This window comes from Rhinolophus hipposideros, assembly GCF_964194185.1.
Source record: "Rhinolophus hipposideros genome assembly, chromosome: 8".
NCBI classification, from domain to species: domain Eukaryota; kingdom Metazoa; phylum Chordata; class Mammalia; order Chiroptera; family Rhinolophidae; genus Rhinolophus; species Rhinolophus hipposideros.
In genome coordinates, this window is record NC_138054.1 from 76414209 (window position 1) to 76440601 (window position 26393).

Consider the following 26393-nt stretch of genomic DNA (forward strand, 5'->3'; position numbering starts at 1 on the left):
AAGGATAACCAGTTCATATGAAGAGTTCTCTAATATATTTTGAAAATGCAAAATGGATGATGGCAGCTGGAATTGTATCTTTTAAAGCAATTATTCCTTGAATTGGGGTTTATCCTTCAAGCTTTCTCCGAACCTCTAATGTCAGACAGGCCTTTCTTTGTGTCATGCCTGCCTCCCCCAACTACCCCCATGGGGCACAGCATTTATGCTGTGCTTCATCTTCAAGCTCCCTATTGCAGGTACCATCTGACTCATTTTAGCAGTCCAGTAGTGTCTCTCTACCCCTCTCCAGATAGTAAAAGACATTAGACACAGTTCAACGATGACAATTTATTATAATTTGTTGGCAGCACAGTTAGATATGAGACCAGAACTATGTCTCCATAGAAGTGGGCGATGATATGTAGCCATTATATGTGGAACTGTGTGCACTTAATCCTCATGATTCTGTTTTAGTTTACTGATGGCCTGCTTGTGCCGCTCAATTTCTTTCTGCAGACGTTCCATCTCCTTTTTATGATGAATGATCTCATCTTCATGGTGTTTCTTCAAGGCTGCCAGTTGTTCTTTAGTCCGAGCTCTACAAGTACACAATGGCTCTGGGTTTAATCCTAATCCTTCACCCCAAAGAGATTTCTAAGCATAACCTGCAATACCCAAGGGAAAAGAGTCCCAATCCCCTGGGAGTCTGGCTGATCATCCTCTTCTATCCCCTCAAGCCCCACTAGGGAAAGAATACTCCACCTTAAGATGCATCCATCCTTAGATGACTGAAATGTTTCCATTTTGCTGGTACTAGTGACTGAAATTCCATCAGTCATGAGCTATGCCTTTCAGATTCCTCTTTAGAGTAGAAAACTCCAGAGAGATGTGACATAAGTCCCTTATAATTTATTAGAGGAACAACTGAGAACAGAATCCCTTTTGGGGGGAAAAAGAGCAAAACGAGGGGGAACAGACAAAGGGGTGTAGTTAAAGGACAACTATGTGTGATCTATCCTAATTTATCTAGGGCTTTCTTTGCATGGCCCACTGTAAAAGCCATGGGGGCCAGTATTTGGTAGACAAATTTAGGTCTCAGCAAGAAATGATTCAAACGTTGGTTTGGCCACGTTTGGGCCTCAGTTTTCTTTAATTGTAAAATGTAGTGGCCCAATTAGATGATCTCTAAGGGCTGTACTTTGGCTTTCTGGTATGGCAGGTACCATGGTGATAATTTTTAAGAGTGAGCAAGAGAGGACAGAAGTGAAAAGATAGGCCAAAGGAGAAGCAGGCGCGAGATTAGTTCTATGCTGCTCCCTACTGTGGAGAGAAGTCAGTAAAAGATAATCCAGGGTTGGGAAAAAAACGTAGATAGGGGCCAGCCCACTCCACACTCCAAAAGGTAAGAGAAATCTACCCAGCTGGGCGGAGCCGGGCGAAAGTCTCCAGGAAGTGGGAGGGGGAGTTCCAACTAGGAGAAGCTGTACCCAGCTCGTAAGAGCAGCTCACTCTGGAGGAACTGGAGGCCCTTTGCAGGTCTATAAATTGTTGAGAGGGTCTGAAGAGTCAGGAAATCCATCCATGCCAGACCTAGCAAAGCTAAGCGTGTGGAAAAGAGCGTAGAGGGGTGGTGGGTGGGTGAGGGCCGAGGGAGTCAGGTTCAGAGGGTCTACAAGTATTGGGTGGGCGGATCTTGACACTGCGAAGAATCAGGGGGGCGTTTCGCACCACCCGGGAGAATCCCACGGGTGGGGTTGGTAAATGATTCTGGAAGAGTTGAGCTTTGGTTTGAGAGTCCTGGAGACCCGCAAGTGGACATGGCTTGGGTTTAAGGCCCTGGGAGCGAGGGTGCAATGGGTTCCGGGAGCCGGGAGTTTCGTTGGGATATGGGGCGCCCCACGTCAACGGAAAGGGATGGGCAGGGAGACTCTAAGAAGGCTTGTAAGATTTAGGGCTGGACTCGGGATCCCGTGCCTCACCTGAAGTATCGTTCCTCTTCGGCCTGCTCTCTTTTTCCGAAGGCCCCACCAGCCTCCCGGACCGACCCCGCGCTGGAGCCGGCATTCCCTGACTGCGGAGAGAGACACGGACTTTGGTAAAGGTGTGGAGGAGGAGACGGCATCCGCGCTCAGCGCTGGGGCAGCGGACACTACCGTGGGCATACCCGATCCGAGTTGAAGTTTCGGGCTTGCATGGCCCTCACGCCCCACACACCGAGCCGCATCCGCACTGCCGACGCCGTGACTGCCATGGTTGTCAATGCCGCACCTCACAGTTGCAGACGATGCAGACTGTCTGTAGGCGCTAACGTCGCAGATGGCCAGGCAGCCAATCTTTTCCATGGAGAGGCGGGATTAACTCAGGAGGAGCGAATCATGCAATGGAGAAGGCAGGGTTTTTGTAGTTCGCAGCGAATCCTGAGACAGAGTCGGGCCTATTTTTAGCCAATCCCTAGCAAGGTCTCCAGGGCCAAGCGATTGAAAAATAATAATGGAGGAGATTGGAGGGGAGCCGCAAGAGGAACCGAAGTCATCAGAATGAGTCATGGCGTCCGCCCCACTCCACGATGGCAATCCTAAAGTTGTTATTAAACACACAAAGAAAGCCTTCCCTTTCCTGGACCACTAGCATCAATAAGATGCTATAAGATTAATAAAACCAAAGAGATTAATAAGATGCTATGAGGGATTGTGGTGGAGGATGTCTACGTCCAGGGTGCTGACGTCTAGGATGCCCCAACTTAGTTGGGTTGTGGGCAAAAATATTCTATATGTAGATATATATAGTCTCTTAAGAGGTGTCAATGTTCTTTTGTTAGGTTTACATTTCACTCTCAAGTCTCAGCTTAAGTGTCACTTCAAAGAAACCTTCCCTCACCTTAGTCATTCTATCATAGCTTTCTGTTTTGTTCTTTTCCTCTCTGTACTTTTCACCCTTAGGAGTTATCAGAGCCTTGCTCAAGTAGGCACTGAATTAATATTAGTATTTGTAAAATGCATTAATATGTTATCGAATGGGCTTGATAACTGGACTTTTACCAATGTGGTGCAATGAAGTGGAGAATAGCATCAATAGCAGTATAGGGAAGGCTTTGCCTTGACTTTCAGCCATCTAACAAATGTGAACAAGAAAATAGTAATTTATAGCTTTTGCCTATGTCATTTTCTCTCTCTGGGCCCAGTTTTTTCTCCTTTAGATGAGAGGATTGGGCCAAATTATCTATCTTATTCATGATTATAAAACTACCTTTTTTGCAAATATATGGTGATGGAAGGAGAACTGACTCTGGGAGGTGAACACACAATGGGATTTATAGATGATGTAATACAGAATTGTACACCTGAAATTTATGTAACTTTACTAACAACTGTCACCCCAATAAACTTTAATTAAAAAAACAAAAACAAAAAACTACCTTTTTTTGCTGTCTATGGAATTGTAGAACAGTTTTTATAAATCATCTTTTGGTTGGACCAGGTTTGTGTGACTTAGATGGGAGGAAATGCCTGCGGGGCATATTTTCTTTTTTCTTTCTTTTTTTTTTTTATGTGATCTGATTGAGCATTTTTCTTTTCTTTTTTTTCTTGAGGCATATTTTCAAATGTTCCTTGCAGAAAACTTGGAAAAACACAAAAGCAGAAGGATAGATATGATAATCATTTATAAGCCCACTATCTTGTGAGAATAATTTGGTGTGTTTCTAGATGATATTTAAGGGCTATTTCAGTTGCAGAATATCTGTTTCTAGTTCCCAGGTGCTGCTGTTTCTTGATTATGTCCTAAGCTGAGCAACTAGTGGAGGGTCTTGTGCAAAAAATCGACCTAGGCACTAAGATGGCTGTAATTAAAAAAATGGAAAATAACAAGTGTTGGTGAGGACATGGAGAAATTATAACCCTCGTACATTGCTGGTGAGACTGTAAAATGGTTCAGCTGCTGTGGAAAACAGCTTGGCAGTTGCTCAAAAAGTTAAGTATAGAATTCCCATATGACTCAACAATTTCACTTCAGGTATTTGTTGTATACCCCCTAAACTTGAAAACTCATTGTACTCAAATACTTGTACGTTCATATCACCACTATTATCACAATAGCCAAAAGAGGGAAACAACACAAATGTCTATCAACTAATGAATGAATAAACAAATTGTGGTCTATACATACAGAACAGTGGAATATTAGTCACCCATAAAAAGTAACAGTCATGATACATGCAATACCTTAAATGAACCTTGAAAATATTATGCTAAGTGAAAGAAGGCAGACACAAAAGGTCACATATTGTATGATTGCATTTATATGAAATGTCCAGAATAGATGTATCCATAGAGGCAGAACACAGATTGGCTGTTAGGGGTTGAGAAGTAGGGGGAAGGGGTGTGAAGAACTGCTTCCTTGGTGCAAGATATCCTTTTGAATTAATGAAAATGTTTTGGAACTAGATAGAGATGGTGGTGGCACAACACTGTGAATGTACTAAAGGCTGAATTGTTCACTTTATAATAGTTAATTATATGTCCTGTGTATTTCACCTCAATTTTAAAAAGAGTGCTTAGATTAGAGGTACCTGGCGGGCTGGGAGCCCTTTAAGGGTCACAGGGAAGGAGGCGGGGCTAGAGAGGCGGGCCTGTAAGAATCTTGTGAGAGCGCCTGCGCAGGAGTGTCACATGGTGGCTGGGCCGGGGAAATGGCGGCTCCGGGAGAGAGTGGGGCTTCGGGTGGCGGAGGCAGTACAGAAGAGGCATTTATGACCTTCTACAGTGAGGTGAACCACCAGTGAGGAGTAGTGGCACCGGGGCGACCCCGCCTGGGCCTGTTCTCCCAGCGGGCGAAGGCAGTGGTCCTCCTGGCCTGGACCGTTGGGCGGCTCCTCCAGTCTGGCCTTTGGGACCGCGGGGGGCTGGGTGTGTGTGTGTGTCTCCCTGATAGCTCCTGGGGGATCCCCTGGGCAACGAAAAAGGGGCCGGGGTCCGACGTCTGCGGGTAGACGACGACTGTGGCTAACGAAGTACCTGGGTGCGCGGAGAGTTCCCCAAGTCCGATGAGTGGGGGGCCAGCAGAGGCTGGCCTTCCTGGGGGCCACTGCACTGTCTTGGCCGCCGTTTTTATTCTAAACGGAAGTACTTTCTATTTAGTCCTCTGTGATGAGTTGTATTAGTGGTTATTTCTGCCATTCACGAACGCCAGGCACTATGCATCATGCCAGGTAGGCATTATCTCCATCTTACAGATGACAAACGAGGTTTAGGTAGGTGAAATAATTTGTTCTGGGTCTTACAGCAGGGACAGCTCGGTATGTCGTGTTAGGAAGGGAGTAAGTTTGGTCTGAGCTTCGTTTAACGATCGCATTTCCAGCGCCTGCTACATAGTGGTTACTCAGTAAATATTTGTTGAATACATTAATAAATGAATAAATGAAAGGAAAGCATGCCATTTGGAGTCAGGGGACCCCACATTGGATTGGTGTAAGGCAGTTAACTTGACCGTGATTGAATTTTTTCAAAGCATTGATGTTGCAGATCTTCAGTTTTTCCACGTCTGTAAAACGAGAGTTAATATTAAAACGAGGTTTTATGAGGGTTAATGGAGTTAATGTATAAAAAAGGGTTTCATAAGCAGAAGCATCTTTCTAAGACTTAAGGCTAAAGATGGAGCTCTTTAAGTTGGCATGGATTTGAGGAATGAAGTTGTTCCCCACCAGGCTGTGAGCTACTCAAAGTGAAGCACTGCGTCATGTTCATCTTTTATCTCTGGTGTTTGTAACAGTGCTTGTTACGTAGTAGTTTCTCCAAAGCATTAAACTTAAAAATTGAAATTAGCACATCCTTTATAGTCTGTCCTTTTGAAATGCCCAATTCACTTGGAAGTGTTGATGCACTGCTACCAAAGTTTATTGACCTCTAATGACGACTCAGCAAATATAGTGGAACTTGATTCACTTACCAACTCTTAGTTAAAAAATAAATAAATAAAATTAAATTAAAAGGAATCCTGGTTTGTTTGAATTGGTTGAGAGAAAGTCCCTAAAGGAGGACCCTTCAACCAATGTTTCTTGAGCACCTGACGTCTACTCGTGTACTGTTTAGGTACTGGAGATATAGTAATGAACAACAGAGAGAAAAATCCTATCTTTATTTCATAGAGCTTGCCTTCTATAGAGAAGGATAAACAATAAAAAAAAAGTACAATATAATGTCAAGTAGTGATTTAAGTGTTGTGAGGAAAAGTAAGTCTGGGAAAGAAGATAGAAAGTATAGGGGTGGGACAGGGAGTGGCATGCCATTTACAAAAGAGTGAAGGGGGAAGATGCTGAGAAGGAATGACTTTATGTTACCAAAATTCTTCCCAAACTCATTTGGCCAGAAGGATAAAGATGTTATATAACATACCAGACTTTCATTCCAACTAGCATTCTAACTCTGACAGTGATTGTTGAGAAGAATGTTTTCCTGGGACTACCTATCTGGTGCCTGTTCTCTTTAGCATTGTCTTCAGCTCAGGAATTTTTCTCTTAGAGTTAGGCAGAGTTATTTGCTCTCTCCCATGTACTTTGTTAATGTTGCTTTTAGTATATATTTCAGTGTAACTGTATTTTTTTTCTTAAAAAAACGTAAATTAAGTATGAACACACACAAGTACATTTTCCATCATTAGAGTGGAAGTTCTTTGAAGGTGGTGGCTGTGACTTATTTATTTTTGAATCCTCTTCATGCCTGCACTGGAATCAAACTGTTTGGGTTAAAATTCTGGTTTACAAGTTGGGTAATTGGGAACAAGTCAATTAACCTCTGTAAGTCTCAGTTTTCTTACCTGTGAAATGGGGATAATAGTAGTATTTACTATGTTGGATTGTTGAGAGGAATAAATATGTGTAAAGTTTTTACATTATTAAAATTCAGTAAATGGTAGCTGTTGTAATTATTCCTCAAAGTGGTTAGCAAAATAGCTTGCACGCAGACACACTGACTTTGCTGAGCATTTCAGTGAGTAACTTGTTAAGATGACAATTCAGAATTTATTTTTATTTTTATATTTTTTAAAAGATTTTATTAGGGAAGGGGAACGGGACTTTATTGGGGAACAGTGTGTACTTCCAGGCCTTTTTTCTAAGTCAAGTTGTTGTCCTTTCAGTCTTAGTTGTGGAGGGCGCAGCTCAGCTCCAGGTCCAGTTGCCATTGCTAGTTGCAGGGGGCACAGCCCACCATCCCCTGCGGGAGTCGAACCAGCAACCTTGTGGTTGAGAGCCCGTGCTCCAACCAACTGAGCCATCCCGGAGGCAGCTCAGCTCAAGGTGCTGTGTTCAATCTTAGTTGCAGAGGGCAGAGCCCACCATCCCTTGCGGGAGTTGAGGAATTGAACTGGCAACCTTGTGGTTGAGAGCCCACTGGCCCATGTGGGAATCGAACCGGCAGCCTTTGGAGTTAGGAGCATGGAGTTCTAACCACTTGAGCCACCGGGCTGGCCCCCAGAATTTATTTTTGAGCTTTACTAATAAAGTTTTTATCCCCTTTATTTTAGGTAAAACAAATAGAGAAGAGAGATTCAGTTCTAACGTCCAAAAATCAAATTGAAAGACTGACCCGTCCTGGTTCCTCCTACTTCAATTTGAACCCATTTGAGGTGAGCAGTGGGATGTTGCTGTGGCTTCGTGTTGGGGAGCTTTGTATAGTTACAGCAGACTTACATCAGAACACACACCTAATTTGTATTGTAGCTGAAATTGAACTTGGGTGGTCTTATTGTGAGCAGAGCTGGACAGGCAGTATGTTATGGACAGTGAGATGGTATTTGCCCTATCAAATATTCTCCATCTTTTAGCGACCTAAATATATGCGGATTTATTTTCATATGTGAAGAGATAGCTGGCCTTGATAAATTTAGGATCTTATATTTAATTTACTTGTTAGATCTTTTCTGTTTCATCACAATAAAAAAAAGTGAAGAAAGCAACAACCAAAAAATGATCACAAAATTATAGACAAGCAAATACACTTTTTGTGCTTTTTTAGTTTTAAAACTTTAAACTTTTCCTGATTATAAAAGTAAATCATATTTCTTATTAAAATTTGGAATGTAAAGAAAGCAAGGATAATCATGTATAATCTGATCTATGAGAAATAACCACTCTTAAGTGTTTACACTCAAACTGTTTTATTTAAAAGTGTTATTTAAAAATAAGAAGGATCATATACCTCATGCTATTTTAAATGCTTCAATGTTGCATAAAATATTTTTTACATTTTAAAGCCTCTATAATTATTATTTAAACAATTCCTTTATTGTAGGATATTTAAACTAGCTTCTAATTGTTCACAATTATAAGTAATTTGAAATAAATATTGTTACATCTTATAAAAATAACACTTACTGAGCACTTGTAGAAAAACCTGTTTTTATTGTGGTAAAATATACATAACATATCGTTAACCATTTTATCCCGTTGTAGGTATAGAGTTCGGTGACATTAAGTACATTCCCAATATTGTCCAACCATCACCACTATGCATGTCCAGGACTTATTCATCATTCCAAATGGAAACTCCAAACCCATTAAATAACAACTCCCCATTCCCTTAGCCCCTGGTAACCTCTGTTCTGCTTTCTGTCTATTACGAATTTGCCTGTTCTAGGTAGCTCATGTAAGTGGAATCATATAGTATTTATTCTTTTGTATCTGGCTTATTTTACTTAGCATAATGTTTTCAAGATTCATTGTGTTTTTTGAAGAATAATTTTTCAAGAATTTTTTTCATTTTAAAATAATCTCAGATTTGCAGAAAGATTGCAAGTATACTAGAAGACTTTCTTGAACTATATGAGACCAAGTTGTCAATATGATGTTCCATCACCCTGAAATACTTTGTGTTTTTCCTACAAATATTATTCTCCTACTGAACTATCATATAACCATCAAAATCAGGAAATAAACATTGATACATTGTTGCTAATCCTCAAATCCCATTCAAATTTGCTTGTTTCAATAATGACCTATATAACAAAAGGATACAATCCAGAATCTCCTGTTACATTTAATTGTCATGTCTCTTTAGTCTTCTTTAATCTGGAACAGTTAGTTCCTCACTCTTTCCTTGACTTTCATGATCTTGACATTTTTGAAGATTATACGCAAGTTGTTTTGTAGCATATCTCTCAACTTGTGTTTATCTGATGATTCTTCACGTTAGAATTGGTTTATGCAATGTTGGCAGAAATATCAGAAGTGATACTGCATTCTTCTCTTTGCAGTCTATAAAGTGGTACGTGATTTCGATTTATCCCATTACTAATGATGTTAACTTGATCATTTAAAGAGGTGCCTGCTAGGCTTGTTCATGAAGTTACTTTTTTTCCCTTTTGTAATTAGTAAGTATTTTATGGGGAGGTACTTTAAGACTGTAAATATCCTGTCTTTATCAAAGTTTCAATTTATTCATTTATTTGTCGGTATGGAATTGGAGTTTCTTAATTTATTCAGTGGGTTATATTTAGATATCATTTATTTGGATGCTCAAATTGTCCCAAATTTGGCCAGTAGCTTACCTTTCAAGACAGCGCCTATCTTTTTTATATGTCTGCATCATTCTTTGATTACTCGGGCCTCTGGTACTTTACCTGACCCAGCCTGGAATCAATTATTTCACTGAGGAGCTCTGGTTCCTTTTAGTGAAGGATGGTATTTAAAATCAATATTTGGGTACTAGGTGTACTCCTTGCTATTGCGAAGTCACTCCTCCCAGATTCTGTTGGTAGATAGAGCTAAGGGAGAGTGGGGGTGGGAGACTGTCTGTGTCTGTATGTGTACATATACACGCATATTTACATCCAATTTTAATACCACATGGTTTATTCTAGTTTTTTTTTTTTCTTTCCATGTTTATTGCTCCCTTCTCTAGTGAGAAATTTACTTATCTTTTAAAAAATTTTTTATTGGGGAATATTGGGGAACAGTGTGTTTTTCCAGGGCCCATCAGCTCCAAGTTAAGTCATTGCTTTCAATATAGTTGTGGAGGGCACAGCTCACTGGCCCATGTGGGACTCGAACCAGCAACCTTGGTGTTGCCTCCCCCCCATTCCAGTTCAAGCTGTTGTTTCTCAGTCTAGTTGTGGAGGACACAGCTCCCTGGTCCACGCCGGTATTATGAGCCTTGCGCTCCCCTGGCTGAGGCAGTTGGTCGGCGGCCGTCTATTGGCCACTCACAGGAGCTCACGGCAGCTCTCGCCAGCTGCCGGCCACTCACGCTGGCCACCAGCCGCTCATGGCAACACACAGTAGCCCACGGCAACACGGTAGCCCATGGCGGCACAGCAGGCGGTGGCAGCCCATGGCAGCCACGCCAACCACACCAACCTCCAGCTGCTCACGGTAGCCCAGTTCCAGGGAGAGCCATTATTCACAATCTTAGCTGTAGAGGGCGCAGCTCACTGGCCCATTTGGGAATCGAACCCATGACCTCTGCGTTAGGAGTACAGCTCTCCAACCACCTGAGCCACCAGCCCGCCCCTCAAACTTTTAATGTGATTCAGAGCACTTGGGGATCTTATTAAAGTGATGATTTTGGATGTAGTCACACTGATGTGTGGCCCTGCTCTTCTGAGTTTCTTTTTTTTTTCCTCAAGGTTTTTGTAACATTTTTTAAAATTAAAATTTATTGAGGTGACAATGATTAATAAAATTACATAGGTTTCAAATATACAATTCTATAATGTGTCATCTGTATATTTCATTATGTATTCAGCACCCAGAGTCAGTTCTCATTCCATCACTATTTCTGAATTTTTTTTTTTTTTTTGGTGGGGGGAGAAGGGCCAGAGGTGTATTTATTTAGGAAACGCTTCCCGACTGATTGTATAATTGGGAACTACTGTGAGATACACAAACATGATCACATTGTAACTAGAAACTGAAAACCAAACCTCAAAGGCAGTTTTGTAACTTTATTTGACGATCAGCATTTAGTTCTCATCCACATTAACTGTCTGTAGATTTTTGAAAGTGGTGACAGGTACGTAGGTAACCAATGTATAGAGCTTATTTGGTGAATCTTCATCCTCATTATGCTTCCTGGACAACCGCACCCGGATGCGGTATGGGACATTCCTTATTCTTTTGGCCCAGACAGCTTTGTTGAGTCTGGTGTCAATGCGTATATCTGGTGTTCCCATCTCCTTCATGGCAAATTTCCGGATCTCTTTGAGTGCTCGTGGGGCACACTTCTTGAAACCCACTCCATGGATGCATTTGTGAATGTTGATGGTATACTCCTGGTCACTACCTCGTTGATGGCAGAACGGCCCTTTTTTTTTCTCGCCACCCTTCTTTGAGGGAGCCATCCTGCCGGGTCCAAGTTGAAAAGAAAGAGCGCGAAATATTGTGGGAGAGGGAAAGCAGCGTCTTCTATTTCTGAATTTTTCACAAACCCTTCTCAACCTCTTCTCTGCCTTTTCCTCTGTCCTGAATACCAAGTAAATATAATAGGTGCTGTGTTGAGTCCTACACTGTGAAATAATCTGCTTTAATTGTATATCTTATAACTTTCCCTTCCTAAAAAAGTACTTACTATATGGTAATTAAAAAATATTTATTTTCAGTAAATAGCAGTGTGTTCAGCATTTAGTAGCTACTATATAAATATTTGCATGAATGTATGTGTTTGTGGTGATGGGGTTAGAATCTTTGATGAGGAATGTCAACACCGGGACACCTAGGCTTGGAGAAGAATGATTAAATTTATTTTTTTAAGACAGCATTGCTCAAAAAAATACAGATGTCTCTGCCATTTGGAATCAGAATGCCCCAGGCATTGATCAGGTTTCCAGGCATTGATTCTGGTGTTCACTCTGGGCTGAGAACCATTGGTTCATGTAAATTAGAGCCAAGTGGGCATTTCTGGATTGAGGTGAAAATCAAGTAGCCAGCCTAATTTTTTCCCTATAGTGTTCTTTGCTTTCTCCACATTTGCAAAGATAAGAAAAGGTTAGGGAGTGGGCACTTTTCTTAATGACTGAGGAGAAATGCAACACTTCCTCTTGGTCTGGAAACATGTCTCTGGGTATGAGGTAAATTACTGTTTTCTGATGGACTGAAAGTAACTACTGTATTAATTGAGAAGGCTAAAATAGTATAGCTATTATTTTGTTATTGATTTGTTTCTTTATATTTCTTGAGCTTTTTTTTAGAACTGTGTACCAGGCACTGTACTAGAATAATGAGGGTTATTCTAGGTGTTGATTATAATATGTATAATTATTGGGTACCTCTTAAATTTATAAATTCTTTTAATCTCTTTTAGTTTTGATTTTGATTCTTTCAGGTTCTTCAGATAGATCCTGAAGTGACAGATGAAGAAATAAAAAAGAGGTTTCGGCAGGTATGGTACTGTTTCCCTGTAATGGATAAAGTTGGAATCTTTTTTTATTTTTTTTAAGATTTTATTGGGAAAGAAGAACAGGACTTTATTGGGGAACAATGTGTACTTCCAGGAGTTTTCCAAGTCAAGTTGTTGTCCTTTCAATCTTAGTTGTGGAGGGCCCAGCTCAGCTCCAGGTGCGGTTGCCAGTTACAGGGGACATAGCCCACCATCCCTTGCAGGAGTCGAACCGGCAACTTTGTAGCTGAGAGCTCGGGAGCTCCAACCAACTGAACCATCTGGCCACCCAGGAACTGAGCGGTAGCTGGTTGACTTCATTCTAGTTGCGGAGGGTGCAGCTGGCTGGCCCGTGTGAGAATCGAACCAGCAGCCCTGTTGCCCAGAGCTTGGGCTCTAACCAACTCAGCCACCCATCCACCCCGAAGTTGGAATCTTTTGAAAATGCAAGCACATGGTGATTCTCTTAGGACTTGCTATTATGATTTTTGTGCCAAAATATAAACTTTTTTGTTTTTCTTTTAAATGTAAGGCTATAACTCTTAGATAAAACCCTCATAGTGACATAAAATATTAAATAATTTAATTACCATAGCTTATCTCTGAGTAGAATGAATTTTATATCCAAATAGAATCTCTCCAGCTCTTTAAGAGGGAGAAATACAAGGTAAATAGTAGAACTTACATGGAGTTATACTTATTAAATCCCCTGGCTTCCAGGAGAGAACATGTTAAATGATTTGTAAGAGTTACTTTATTTTATTTTTAAGACCTCATTCTTCAATAATTTTATCTTTCGTAAACTTAAATGAATATCCAAGAGATAATTGGTTTAATATGAGGAGTACTTTCTGGAAATTCTCCAGGAAAGGAGATCTATAACCTCTGATTCTTTTTCATTCTAATGTTTAGTAACGAGCTACAAAGTTTTAGAGTAGCCCCCCCCCCCTTTTTTTTTTTTAAGGAGGGCGCCCCTCACAGTGGCCCATGGGGGGATTAAACCGGCAACCTTGGTGTTATTAGCACCACGCTCTAACCAACTGAGCTAACAGGCCACCCCCATATAGTAGCCTTTTTAAAGACCCTTCCAGTTTTGACAGCTGAGTAATCCCCCAGCCTTTCCTTCTGTGAGGTGAATAATCATACTCGCTGTAACCTATCTTTACAAATTGGATTTTCTGTATATTTCGTGTCTTTTTTGTACTTTCTCCAACTTTTTACTATCTCTTATGTACTATAATACATACTTAAAAGGACTTGACCAGTGCTGAATATAATTCTCAGCTCCTGCATGGCATACTTGTTAATATCCAATGTTAAGCTTACTTCTTCAGTACAGTAACTGCCCCCACATTGCTGACTCATAATCATTGTATGATCTGCACTTAAGCGAAGATGTTTTTTATCTTTGCCTACTCAATCATTTCCCATTATATAACTTTATAGTTTTTTTCTTTCTGAGTTCTACTCTGCACTTGAATTCAGCTTTTTTTTTTTCGTTAGAATCTCTGGTTTCCTAATGTAATGTAATATATTAGCAGTCTTTCCCAGTTTAATAATCAAGCAGTGAAATCCATAGTCAAAACAACTTTTTATGGAGCTATGCAAAGAACTCAATAAGAGTTCTTATTTAGTCATTAATATGACCTAATAGTTAATATGACTTGGAGCTATATGACTTGAGTTTAGTCTTGGATGTACCTCTTACAAGCAGTTTGAACTTGGGCAAATTACTTTCAGCCTTTCTGTGCCTGTTACTGTGGTTTTCTGTGTATAATGCGCACCCATGTTTTTGGCCCAAACTGTCAGGGAAAATAATCTTTTGTTTTAATTTTTTAATTCAAATTTTATTTGTTTACAATCAGGTACTTGTTTTTTGCATTATAAAGGAATTTTAGCATTTAGTTTTTAACATAGTACAAGAAAATTTATGTAACAAATACTTACAAAACACAAGAACAGATACAAGGTATTAGAAATTTTAATGTACCCGTAACAAAGATATTTATGCATCATAGAAGGGCAACAACTCGTGGCAAGTTCTCATTACAAGTTCTTCATAAGTTCAACAAAACTGACTATTGTTTTCCAGGGTATTATTTTGCATATGGATATCATTATTGATTTCTAGAGTTATACTTTTAACTCATAAGCATAAATAAAAGAATTAAAAACATTTGTATAGATATGGAATTACTACTACCCATGTATAATGTGCATCCTTATTATTTTTTCCTCACAAATTGAGCAAAAATAGTGTATATTATACACGGCAAAATACGGTACCTCATTTGTGAAATGCATGTAATAATGGTGTCTACCTTGTGGGGTTGTTAGAAGAATTTAAATGGAGTAATACACATCGAGCACTTAGAATAGGTCTTGGCATGTAGTATGTCCTCTCTGTAAGCTAACTATTGTCAGTGTGTGTTAGAAACTATGCTAAACTCTTTATGTGCGTTATTTCATCTCGTCCTTAAAACAACCCAGTGAGATGTAGGTATCTAGTATTGTCCACCTTACAGAGGAGGAAACTGAGGCGGAGATAGGTTAAGTGAATTGCTCAAGGTCTCACAGCTGGTAGGTGATTGAAGTTGGAATTAAACCCTAGGATTCTGTCTCCAGTAATGCAGGATTTAGGGTTAGATTCCTACTTATTATCATCCCCCAACATTGCCCCTCTGTTCCAACTAGTTGGTTTCTGTCTGTTGATGACAATAGGTCAGTGGCTCTTAACTATAGGTGTCTCAAAGAATCACCTGTGGCGCTTTTCGTGTTTTATTTTAATATAAAAAAATGTTTAATTATATGTACTTTAAAAAGAAAGAATAGAGCAATGAGCACCCATATACTCACCATCTATATGGAACAGTTTACTTCATTAACTATATATTTTTGGCTAAATTGTTGAAAAGTAAATTATAGACACTATGATACTTTACCCCTACATACTTAAGCATGAATTCCTGCCCCCAAATAAAAACATATTTTGTGTATAACTACCTGTGACACCTAACAAAATTAACACTAATTCCTTACTATCATCTGATTTCTAGTCTAGTAGAGGTTTAACAAGTACAGAGCGCCAGGGACTGATTCACAAGTTCTGAGGGTGGAAAGGAGAAGCTTCACAGGACTGGAGCACAGTCCAAACCGAGAACCATGGCTTTATATTAGAATTTCTTTTAGGAAAGAGACGATGTCTCATAGCTGTTTTATCTCCCTTAGTGCTCAGAATAAGGCACTCAGTACTTTTTCAGTGTCCCTCTCTCCCCCAGATCATCACATCTTCTTAATGTCAGGCTTACATTTATTCTCAACTTTGTGCTTAAAACCCTAAATGTTTCCCAGTTGTGCATTTACCTTTTAGTGCTTGAATTTTGTTTAAAAGCAGTATTTCTGAGCATTTTATGCTATTAATTTTTAAAATATGCTTCTGGCTAAGTCTTTTTTGCCATAATACCTTAGAACTTTTGGCTGTAAGGAGTGCACGCAGAGTAAATGTTCCTTTTATTGACAAACCTAACCTTTTCTCTTATTATAGTTATCCATATTGGTGCACCCTGACAAAAATCAAGATGATGCTGACAGAGCACAAAAGGCTTTTGAAGGTATTTGTAAATTTACCTGCTTCTGAATAAATATGTCAGTCTGAGGGACTAACTGTTTCTTGTCCTGGATCAAGAAAAGAATGTTATAGTTCTGCCTTCTGATCATGAAGAAACTGGGGCGTTCAGTAGAATGGTTGTCATTCCAAAGCAAAATGTTGCTGTTTAAAAAATAGACCTTAACTTTGCTTTGTTGAAATTTTTATGTGCCAACAAAGACTGTTTTTGCATAGGATCTTTATTTTCTTTGAACATAAAATATAATTGGCAGTATTTTGTCACTGAATTAAATTTGGATGTGGTGTATTTAGCCTTGAGTGTATATTTAATTTTCTCCAAGGCTCTCAAGGAAAGTCATTGCTATAGTTGTATGTTTTTAATTAGTTTAACAACAGTAAATAATTGAACAAAGTAGGGAATGCTTTTAGACAACACAAGTCCATTTACACTGCCTGAGTATAGTTCAGACTTGCAGAGGGTGTTTGCAGAAACAGTTAATTTCAATGTTTTGCATTAGCTGTGGACAAAGCTTACAAGTTGCTACTGGATCAGGAACAAAAGAAGAGGGCCCTGGATGTAATTCAGGCAGGAAAAGAATACGTGGAACACACTGTAAGTATTTATAGTGCTGCTGTGTTTATAGGAAGTATTAGCAAGCCGTGGGCACCTTGTATTGTAGGAGGGTAAATGTTGACATAGCAATGCCTCCTGGCGTAACTGTGACTGTTTATGTGGTCTCCACCACTTTGCTGTGGTGGTCATGAATAGTGTGTGCCGAAAGCTATAATACACCCCTGGAGCTCAGGGTGAGGAGTGGCCAGGACACTGCTCCAACCTCCTTCTTTACCAGTCCTGTGTTGTGGAGAGAGGGCTTTTCTTGTCTTCTCTTTACATTCATATTATCCCGTCACGAGCAGGGAAAAGTGGAACAGTTATGGTGACACTTGACCCTTGATTTTTATGCTTGTCCGTGAAGGGGTTGGAACATGGCCTTGAGATAGGCTGGTAAGGGGATATGAGTAAATTTTTTTAAAAAATCGGAGGAGCTACATGTCTGTATTAATAAGAGCGAAGGACTCAATTGAAATAAATTCAGTTAGAGCTGGTATTATTTTTTTTGCATTACCTAAATCTGAGTGGTGGGAAATGATAAGTGGCTTGCTTGAGGTAAGAAAGTTCTTCGTTTTAACTTTTTACTTGCCGGGACAAGAATCTTGAGGCCATTTATAAGAGCTGAGTGAATATGGATGTGACATTTTCTTTGAAAAGCTTTGAAATCTGAAACAGAACTTTATAACCAGTAATAATAATGAGTCTGATTTAGGTGAGGAAAATGAGTAAAAAGAGGCGACAGATGGCCATAGCTATGTCCTGCCGGTCATGTGTTGGAAATGGTACCTGTAGGCCCATTCTAGTAAAAATCAGAAAAGTACCCGACAATTTGACCTGGAATGATTGGTGATAGTTAATAGTTACCCTTCCTCTGTGTTTTGCGTGTAAAGGAGCCATCCTTGGTCTTTCTCACCACAAGGTGGCAGTGGGACCTTCAAGAGCTTGGAACAATGTGGCTCACGCTGGTATAAATACCCTGAACGAATGGAGTAGTGTCATTCTTGTGTGAATGGGTGTATTTAATTTTTTTGGATCTCAGTGGTTGCCAAAGTGATAAAAAGAGTTAACACTATATGAAAATTATTAGGTTAAAAGGGTTTCACAGTGAAAATGATCAAGAATGCAGTTGTAGAAATGCCAGGAAAACAATACTTAAAACAATACTGTAGCTTCTTCTAAAACTTGACAAGTGTATTTTCTTTGCTATAAACACGAAACTACAAGCTGTGAAAGATAAATGGGTGATGTGTTGAATTTATCAAAGGCTCTTTGGATCTGGCCTAGAATTTGATAAGTTGGGGACCACTCCCTTACGGCCTCCTTTCATCCTTCCAGGTAAATTGGATTTTACATGAGGTTAGAAAAGGAACCCAGGCACATAGTTTTCCGTGATTGCATTGCCGTTTTGGTGGGGAGGGGAGAGGCTCATCTTTTTCAGTGCAGACTTTTGTTACACCCATAGAAAAGTGCACATCATGTGTGCAGCTTAACAATGTTCTCAAAGTATGAGTGCTCATTTTTTGATGAAAAAAAATTCTTTTTAGGTGAAAGAACGAAAAAAGCAATTAAAGAAGGAAGGTAAACCTACCAATGTGGAGGAGGATGACCCAGAGCTGGTGAGTTAAATGTGGGAAAAGCCACCTCATCTTGTGGGCTTGGGCTCACTGTTTGGTGGGTAAAAGAGAGGGAAGTCCAAAGAATGATACATATGTGCTATGAACATGTTATTTTAACTGAAACTATTAAATGTACGTTCATTCACCCCTTTAAAAAATTCACCTTTTTTTTGACATAGGGCTTGCCCTTTTCTTGGAGTGTCGGCTGATTGGAGTCTGTAGTTGCTTGATTTTATGAATCACATGAAACATTATCCATAGTTTCTATAATTTCTTTTGATGTACATTAAAAACTTAGGTATTGGTGAAACAAACCAAGAGGAAAATCCTAGATATTTATGATTTTTTTCTAGTCTTTTCCAGATGTCTCACCCGTACCTAATTCAACAGCAGTTATTTTTAGGGACTCATGTTTATTGAATCTTTCTAAAGCATTCTACTTAGTTTTAAAAGAAGCAACAAACATTTAGTTTTATAACCACATGCATCAATTTCTGTGATACTTACATCATGTAAGTACACGGGTCGTTGTAACTGGCCCGGGCAGCTTTGGGAGGAACCACGAATGACACTTAACTGGCTGTGTACTGGCCATGAGTTCTGTGTGCTCCAGGTAGTAACTTACAGAGATACGGAGAGTATGGGGCATCCAATTGGTTGTTCAGTGGAGATTGATGAAGACCAAGATTCTACTTAAATATTTGTGTCGGATGGCCTCCCTATCCTGTAAAATTTAAAGTCATCTTAGTCTTGCCTCAATTTAGGTCACAGTGAAACTTATCCACATACCTGTCTTGCCTTGGAAGATTTATGGAGGAAAGGTTGTCTTGCTAGGGAAACTTCCTTGCAACTCCTCTTGCTTCAGTGGTTTTGCTAACAGCAACTGGTTCCATTTGCTGTGTGGTAACATTTCTTGTGAACTGTTAGGCCATGTTGTCTACTAGCTCCCTGCTTTGGGTTTACTCTGTTCCAGTATTTCAGGTTTTTTTCTTCTCAGTCTTATTTTCCCTTCCCTTTAATTGTCTTCTCTAGTCTTTTCTGAAGACCCTTTTACACATACTCCTTGGTTCTTCTAAGTTGTTAAGAATCCTAACTTTTTAGTTGTCTTTTTTTTCTGATTATAAAGGAATACACATGACAGGAAATTTGGAAAAAGCAGAAAAACATAAAAATTTAAAAATCATCAGTAACTGTTCATCCAGGAGAGTTTAGAGCTTTTAAAGATAGTAAAATATTCATTAAAGACGCTTTTAGTCCTCTAATATTTGTCATTATTAGGGACTGGGGTTTGTCAGCATTGCTTTCATTGAGCGATGGCTAACAGGGTAACAGTATTAAAAGAAATGAGAAATTTTGGGACTCCTTTACTTTTTTCTTAACACGTCAGTCTTTGCTCCAGGGTCTCTGATTTTAGGATACAGGCCCTATGAAATCTGGATGATGGGTTATTTCCTATATTTCTTTGTATATTTAAATACTTTGTATTTGGGGGAAAAGTTTTAAAGATAGAGTTCTGCTTTCTATCTAATGTGTTATCTATTTCTGTCAGTGTGTCAGTTGGAATATAAATTCAGCTGCATACAACAGAGACCCAAAATGATGATGGTTTGAACGAGCTAGCAATTTGTTTTCTTTGGGAAGAGGAAGACATTGGGAGGGCAGCCCTGGACCACGTGTCATCCCAGGACTCAGTCTCCTTCTTCCTGTGACTCTGCCAACAAGGACGTTGCCCCCATCCTCACAGTTCAGAATAGAGGAACGGGGCAAGAAGGAATAAGCCTGCTTCTTCTAAGAACATTCCAGGAAGTTGCTACATTACCTTTTCTAATATCCCATTGGCTGAAGCTTAAGTTACATGGCCACACCTAACTACAAGGAAGCCTAGGAAACAGTGGCTTTTATGTTGGGTGGCCCTGCGCCTTAAGACAGAGATTTTATTTCATTTTATTATTTTTTTAAACAAATTTTTTTATTGAGGAATATTGGGGAACAGTGTGTTTCTCCAGGGCCCATCAGCTCCAAGTCTTTGTCTTTCAATCTAGTTGTGGAGGGCGCAGCTCAGCTCCAAGTCCAGTCACCACTTTCAATCTTTAGTTGCAGGGGCACAGCCCACCATCCCATGTGGGAATTGAACCGGCAGCCTTGTTGTTGAGAGCTCGCGCTCTAACCAGCTGAGCCATCTGGCTGCCCCTCCGGAAGCTCATAGTCTTCAATCTAGTTGTGGAGGGCGCAGCTCACTGGCCCATGTGGAAATCGAACCGGCAACCCTGCTGTTCAGAGCTCACGCTCTTACCAACTGAGCCATCTGGCAGCCCCAAGATAAGGGATTTTAGATGGAGGGAGAATAGAGAATGAGGTGAGGTTGTGGGGACAACCAGTACCCTTGCCACAGTCCTTAGACCTCTAGGACTGGTCCGCTTGATAGCAACTTCATATCTCAGTGAAGCATTTTGTTTGGTGCCTAGCACAGAGTAATTATAAAATACTTGTGAGAAGAAAGAATGAAAAGTAGTTTTGGAAGGTCTTTGGAGGAAAGGGCCCTCCAAAATCTCAAATAGTTGTGAGAAGAACTTTTTCTTTATTGGTGCCTTTTACTAGAGCAAGTTTCCTATATATCATCTGTATGGTAAAAGTGGCAGACAGATCTCATAGGCGGATGTGTTACTTATCTCCCAGGAGAGTATCATTAAGTGGTTCTCTTTGAAGAATCTTTTGTCCTTGCTGGTTTCTAATCTGCTTTTGTCTTGGGCTCCATCAAAAGTACTTGATTCAATTTGCTGGAAAAATATTTACTTAATGCTCCTTCCACAACTAGATTGAAACAGCTGCTTGACTTGGAGCTAATGGGTCCTGGAAAAACACAGTTAAAACAAACAAATAAATAAATATTAAAAGACATAGGGCTGAATGGATAAGAAAATAAAACCCTTACATGTGCTGCCTACAAGCAACTCCAGATTGAAAGATACACAGAGACAGAAAACAAAGGGATGGAAAAAGATATTTCATGAAAATGGAAACAAACAAACAAAAAAAGCTGTGGTAGCAATATATATACCAGACAAAATAGACATTAAAACAAAAACTCTCAAGAGACAAAGAGGGACCTAGTAATCCTACTTCTGGATATTTACCCGAAGGGAATGTGTACATCCGTATGCTCATTGCAGCATTGTTTACAATGGCCAAGATGTGGAGGCAGCCTGGGTGTCTGTTGATGGATGAATGGATAAAGAGAAGGTGGTCCATATATACAAAAGAATGTTGCTTGGCCATAGGTTCTTGCCATCTGTGGGGGGGCGTGGATGGACCTGGAAAGTATTGTGCTAAGTGGAGTGTACGAGAAAGATGCAATGTGATTTCACTTATATGTGGAATCTAAATAACAAAATAAACCAAACAGAAACAAACAGTTTTGTTCTTAATTTTTTTATAGTTCAAACAAGCAGTATACAAACAGACCATGAAACTCTTTGCTGAGCTGGAAATTAAAAGGAAGGAGAGAGAAGCCAAAGAGATGCATGAAAGGTATATCAGCATATTCATTTAAACCATATTTAACTACCTAGATTAACCAACATTGCTCTTTGAAACAGCGAAACTTTTGAATCACCAGGGTACAAAATTCTGACTTTTGGGAAGTACTGAATAGACCTGTCCTTAGGGAGTTTATAATCACAAGTGCTGTGTGTTTTCTTCCTGATTTCCTGGAGTAAAATAGGCAGTTATTGAGGCCATTGTTACTGAGGCCAAAACCTTGTGTGTGACTAGTGGCTGTAGCTTTGGTGAGTGTGTCGCATTGTGCAGTGTAATCAGTGTTTATTGTTCTAAAGTACGGTTTCCCTGGCTCATCAGAAATCTGGAGCTTAATTTAGTTTATGTATTTTGTGTTGTTGCTTGGTGTTTAGCAATAACGAAATTTTGCTCATTGAGGTTATGTGAAATGTCCTTATTTTAGGATAGGGTTTTTTTTTTTTTTTTAAACCTTAAGTTTTATTTTTTTTTCCAATTTATTTTTTATTTTTATTTTATTTTATTTTTAAATTGATTTACTATTTTTTTTTAGTTTCTGGGATAGGGTTTTGTGCAGAGTTCCTCTTGTGTTAGAATCTCTGCTGTTGAATAGTGATTCTACTGAAGTAAGGTGGCCTAGGTTCTCGAGGTAGCTTTGTCAGTGGCTGAGCCCAGAACCTTCCATTAGTGTTGGCCGGGCTTTGATGATGTTATCTGTCTGTGTAACAGGGGTATTTATCTCTTGCCCCACAGCCGTGCTCACAGTCTCATCTGTATGTTTTAGAATAAGACATTCATGAAAGTACTTTGAGCCCTTTCTAGACAGTCATCTTTGGAGAACCCTAGGGAACTGATTTCCTTTATATGCTTGCTTCTGTGGGGAGATGCCTTAACTTATATGATTAAGTATAAGTAAGATCTCTTAAGTATCATATAAATACTATGGTCTGGTTTTCCCCCTAGGAAGCGACAAAGGGAAGAAGAGATTGAAGCTCAAGAAAAAGCCAAACGGGAAAGGGAGTGGCAGAAAAACTTTGAGGTAAATTTCCACGGTGGCCAGGGATTCTTATTCCAGAGTAAGAAAACTTCCCAGCGTAGAAACATGGTTCTCAGGGCATTCCCAGGACTGACTGGGGCAGACATGGCAGTGGGATGGGGCATATGGGGAAGAGCAGAAGCTTTGGAGCATGAGTCTGTCCTGGCTCAGCCACGTGTAAGCTCTGTAGCCTTGTCGAGGGCAGTGAGGACCCCTGAGTGGTGGGTGGTTTAGAGACTGTGGTAGGCACAGCTGCCGAGTGGGCTCAAGAAGAGTAGTTGGCACATTTAATTTAGGAAGTGAACATGGAGTTGTGTCCTATTTAGAGGTCTCAGTAGAAACTGAGCTTCCTTCTCCACCCCTACTTCCAGCTCTTAGAAGACTCAGGAATTTCTGAAAGTGGATCTGAGACCAGACTGGCTCAGGAGATTACAAATGACTAAAAATAAAAGAAATATTGTTTAACTCCCCCCCCCCAAAAAAAAAAAAAGAAAGAAAGAAACAAACAGAGCTTCTTGTGACCGCGGTCTCTCCTGTCTGCAGAGAGATTTACGGCTTTTGAACTTGACTTCTTTTTAACACTCTAGTTATATCCTTCAGGTACTTAACTAGTAGTCTGAATTGAGCAGCATTTGGTCTTCTCTTCTATAACATTTAGGTCTCAGTAGGGATTGGCTAAGCAGAGTTGATGCCTTTGTTTCTGTCCCACTGCATGTACGAAAGGAGAGAATGAATAGGCCCCTTGATAAGGAGGAAGAGATCCTAGTGGCCCCCTCAGCACAGCTGGCTAGGCATTGTGCTGGCTTGGAGCCTCCATCCACGTTTTGGTCAGAAGAAGGAAAGGTGCAGTGGAAAGAGTGGCTGTACCACCAGGCAGCTGTATGGCTTTGAGATAATGACTCAACCTCTCTGAGCTTGGTGTTGTCATTTGTGAAACGCTGGTGGCACTATACACACCGCAGGCAGCTTTTTGTGAGGTTTAGAAATAGCATATGCTAAATGTCTAGCCCAGAAGTCCCCAGCAAATGGTGGCCTCCGTGTTATGAGTATTACTCATGTTGTCCTCCTCTTCACACCTGTGGCTGGCTTCTGCCTTCTAGGGGTGGTATGATACTTTCCTGGGCCCATGGACATGGGCGGAAAGCTCTTGGATTATTCCTGAGGGCTGAGCTGGGCTACAGGGGGATGGCAGAGCACCTTCCGGCCCTTTCTCTCATTAACTACCGTATTTTGCCATGTATAAGGTGCTCCCGTGTATAATACACACCCACGTTTTTTTGGCCCAAATTCCCAGGGGAAAAAACTTTCGTTTTATTTTATTTTTTAACTTTTATTTATTTGTGTTTTTTCAGGACCCATCAGCTCCAAGTCAAGTAGTTGTTTCAATCTAGTTGTGGAGGGCATAGCTCACAGTGGCCCATGTGGGGATCGAACCGGCAACCTTGTTGTTAAGAGCACCGTGCTCTAACCAACTGAGCTAACCGGCGGCCCCTCGTTTTAATTTTTTAATTCAAATTTTTTAATTCAAATTTTTATTTGTTTACATTTAGGTACTTGTTTTTTGTATTTTAAAGGAATTTTAGCATTTATTTTTTAACATATTATAGTACAAGACATTTTATGTAACAAATAATTACAAAACACAAGAACAGAGATACAAGGTACAAGACATTTTTATGTACCCGTAACAAATTTACAATATTTACGCATGATAGAAGGCCAAGAATTCTTCATCGTTCCAAGTTCATCGTAAGTTCAACAAAACCGAATATCGTATTCTAGGGTATTATTTTGCACATGGATATCGTTATTGATTTCTAGAGCTACACTTTTAACTCATAAGCATAAATAAAAGAATTAAAATCATTTATATAGACACGGAATTAGTACTACCCATGTATAATGTGCTTTCTTATTTTCCCCTCACAAATTTGGGCAAAAAAGTGTGCATTATAGACAGCAAAATATGGTGGTTTTCTCACCGCAGACCTCTTTTGTGATTAGGAAAGTCGAGATGGTCGTGTAGACAGCTGGCGAAACTTCCAAGCAAACACAAAGGGGAAAAAAGAAAAGAAAAATCGGACCTTCCTGAGACCACCAAAAGTAAAGATGGAGCAGCGCGAGTGATCGCCTGAGGTCACAGCCACAGAACCTTCCCCCAGCTGTCTCCCCTCCTGCTTTGAAGGACTCATTCTTTCCTCCCATTTCCACCCCAACATAGAGTAGTATTTGCTTTTTAGTCCATTTTGTTTTCAATACGATTTAATATCAAAATCAGAGTAATTCTTTTGTACATTGAAATAAGGGGCTCGGTTCAAAAAGAAACCTTCCCCCACCCCCTACCCCTAGGCCAACCAGGATTGGAAGGTGCCACCATTGGTGCTGCCTTCTCTTCCCTCAGCCTGTAACTTAATGTTTTGTACTTCACTGACTTGTGATGGTTAGAAACTTCGTGTATAGTTTGTGGAAATCACCCAATTAAACATATTGCTTAAAATGGTGTTGCCTTGACTTCAGAGACAAGCCTGGGCCACCTTCGGAAGCCCCTTTGCTTTAGTGTCTTGCTTCTGGGTGTGGCATCCTTTGAAGCCCCACATCAGACAGGGAAGGCACAGAGCAATCGCTCCATGCCGCAACTTCCCATGGCGTTTGGCATGTGCTCTTCCATCTGACTGACCAGTCTGCGTGGCATGAAGCTCCGAGCCACCCAAACCTATTCACTTTCCAAAGAGCTAGCCGTCCTCCATCCAGTAGCACCCTGTGTCCTAGCCTGTCTGCATTCATTAGTGGTAATATTCTGTATGTGTAATAAATTTTTATACCCTAACATTTGATTTTGTCTTCTTCAGGTATTATTCCAAGGTGGGTCCCTTGCCTGGCTTGGCCCAGCTCTGAAATCATAGAAGGCATCATAGAAGGCCAAGAATTCTTTGCTAAACTTTATTTGTCTACAAACTGGGCGTATTGGTTACTCTGGCTGTTTTTACCAGAGCAGTAGCCATGGCACATAGAAAGTAGCTAGCTCCACAGTGCTCGGTGTTGCCAATGATTTGTGTGTTAAATGAAGATACTGATTATTTTGAGTTTTAAATGAATTGATGTTTGAAAGGACACAGCTTATCTTATATATTCAAATGTCCTGCTGGCCATGAGAGACAGGATCAGCCCTGGGGAGGGACATAAGATGAGAAATAGAAAGACGACACCTAAAATGTGAAGATAGGAGAAACTGGGTGACTTGAAACTAGACTTTTTAAGTGTTTTGTAGATGAGTAAAGAGGAACACTAATCACAAGGCACAATATCTTGTAGTGCCAAGAGGTGCTGCAACTTTGATTTGCTTCCTTATGGGAGGGGACAGAAGCTTGGGTGTCTTACTGTTCTTCCAAATGCAGCTGAGTGTATCCAAACTACAGGTGAATTAGAGCCCAGGGGTGGCTTCCGGTGGCTCTACTTAAAACTGGACCAAGGCAGAGAGAGGGAACTGTTTTGTCGCCCTGCAGAGAGCTGCTGTGTGTCCTGAGGTCATGCAGACTCCTATGCCAGGAGCAGCAGCTATGTCTTCCAGCCAGGCAAAGTGACACCCACCTCTCTTCCTTAGAGGTCATCTGGCGGTCCCACTTCAACTGTCTGCAAGCTCATGACAGCCAGGCCCTCAAGG

General features: G+C 40.3%; 2 protein-coding genes and 1 pseudogene across 3 annotated transcripts; 1 reads left to right on the top strand and 2 right to left on the bottom strand.

Annotated features, from left to right (window-relative positions):
* Positions 1 to 315: 315 nt before the first annotated feature.
* Positions 316 to 2297, bottom strand: ATP5IF1 (ATP synthase inhibitory factor subunit 1). Its single transcript, XM_081057673.1, has 3 exons — positions 2147 to 2297; positions 1962 to 2053; positions 316 to 580 (listed from the first exon to the last, which is right to left on the bottom strand). Exons 1-3 carry the CDS (start codon positions 2231 to 2233, stop codon positions 433 to 435), a joined length of 327 nt encoding a protein of 108 aa, XP_080913799.1. The 5' UTR covers positions 2234 to 2297; the 3' UTR covers positions 316 to 432.
* Positions 2298 to 4636: 2339 nt separating this feature from the next.
* DNAJC8 (DnaJ heat shock protein family (Hsp40) member C8) lies at positions 4637 to 25559 on the top strand. The gene is made up of 9 exons (XM_081057674.1): positions 4637 to 4747; positions 7501 to 7602; positions 12294 to 12350; positions 15892 to 15958; positions 16473 to 16567; positions 18112 to 18183; positions 21620 to 21711; positions 22660 to 22735; positions 24737 to 25559. The coding sequence occupies exons 1-9, from the start codon at positions 4670 to 4672 to the stop codon at positions 24857 to 24859; spliced, it is 762 nt and encodes a 253-aa protein (XP_080913800.1). The 5' UTR covers positions 4637 to 4669; the 3' UTR covers positions 24860 to 25559.
* On the bottom strand, positions 10851 to 11340 carry LOC308500859 (large ribosomal subunit protein eL31-like; annotated as a pseudogene). The gene has a single exon. The product of its transcript is annotated as a large ribosomal subunit protein eL31-like (transcript).
* Positions 25560 to 26393: the final 834 nt, after the last annotated feature.

Coding starts and splice junctions, on each gene's coding strand:
- ATP5IF1 (XM_081057673.1), bottom strand. CDS start 2,233: ATGGCAGTCACGGCGTCGGCAGTGCGGATGCGGCTCGGTGTGTGGGGC. Junction 2,054..2,146: donor GAAACTTCAACTCGGATCGG/GTATGCCCACGG, acceptor CTCTCTCCGCAG/TCAGGGAATGCCGGCTCCAG. Junction 581..1,961: donor GAAGAGGAACGATACTTCAG/GTGAGGCACGGG, acceptor GTGTACTTGTAG/AGCTCGGACTAAAGAACAAC.
- DNAJC8 (XM_081057674.1), top strand. CDS start 4,670: ATGGCGGCTCCGGGAGAGAGTGGGGCTTCGGGTGGCGGAGGCAGTACA. Junction 4,748..7,500: donor TTATGACCTTCTACAGTGAG/GTGAACCACCAG, acceptor CCTTTATTTTAG/GTAAAACAAATAGAGAAGAG. Junction 22,736..24,736: donor AGTGGCAGAAAAACTTTGAG/GTAAATTTCCAC, acceptor TTTTGTGATTAG/GAAAGTCGAGATGGTCGTGT.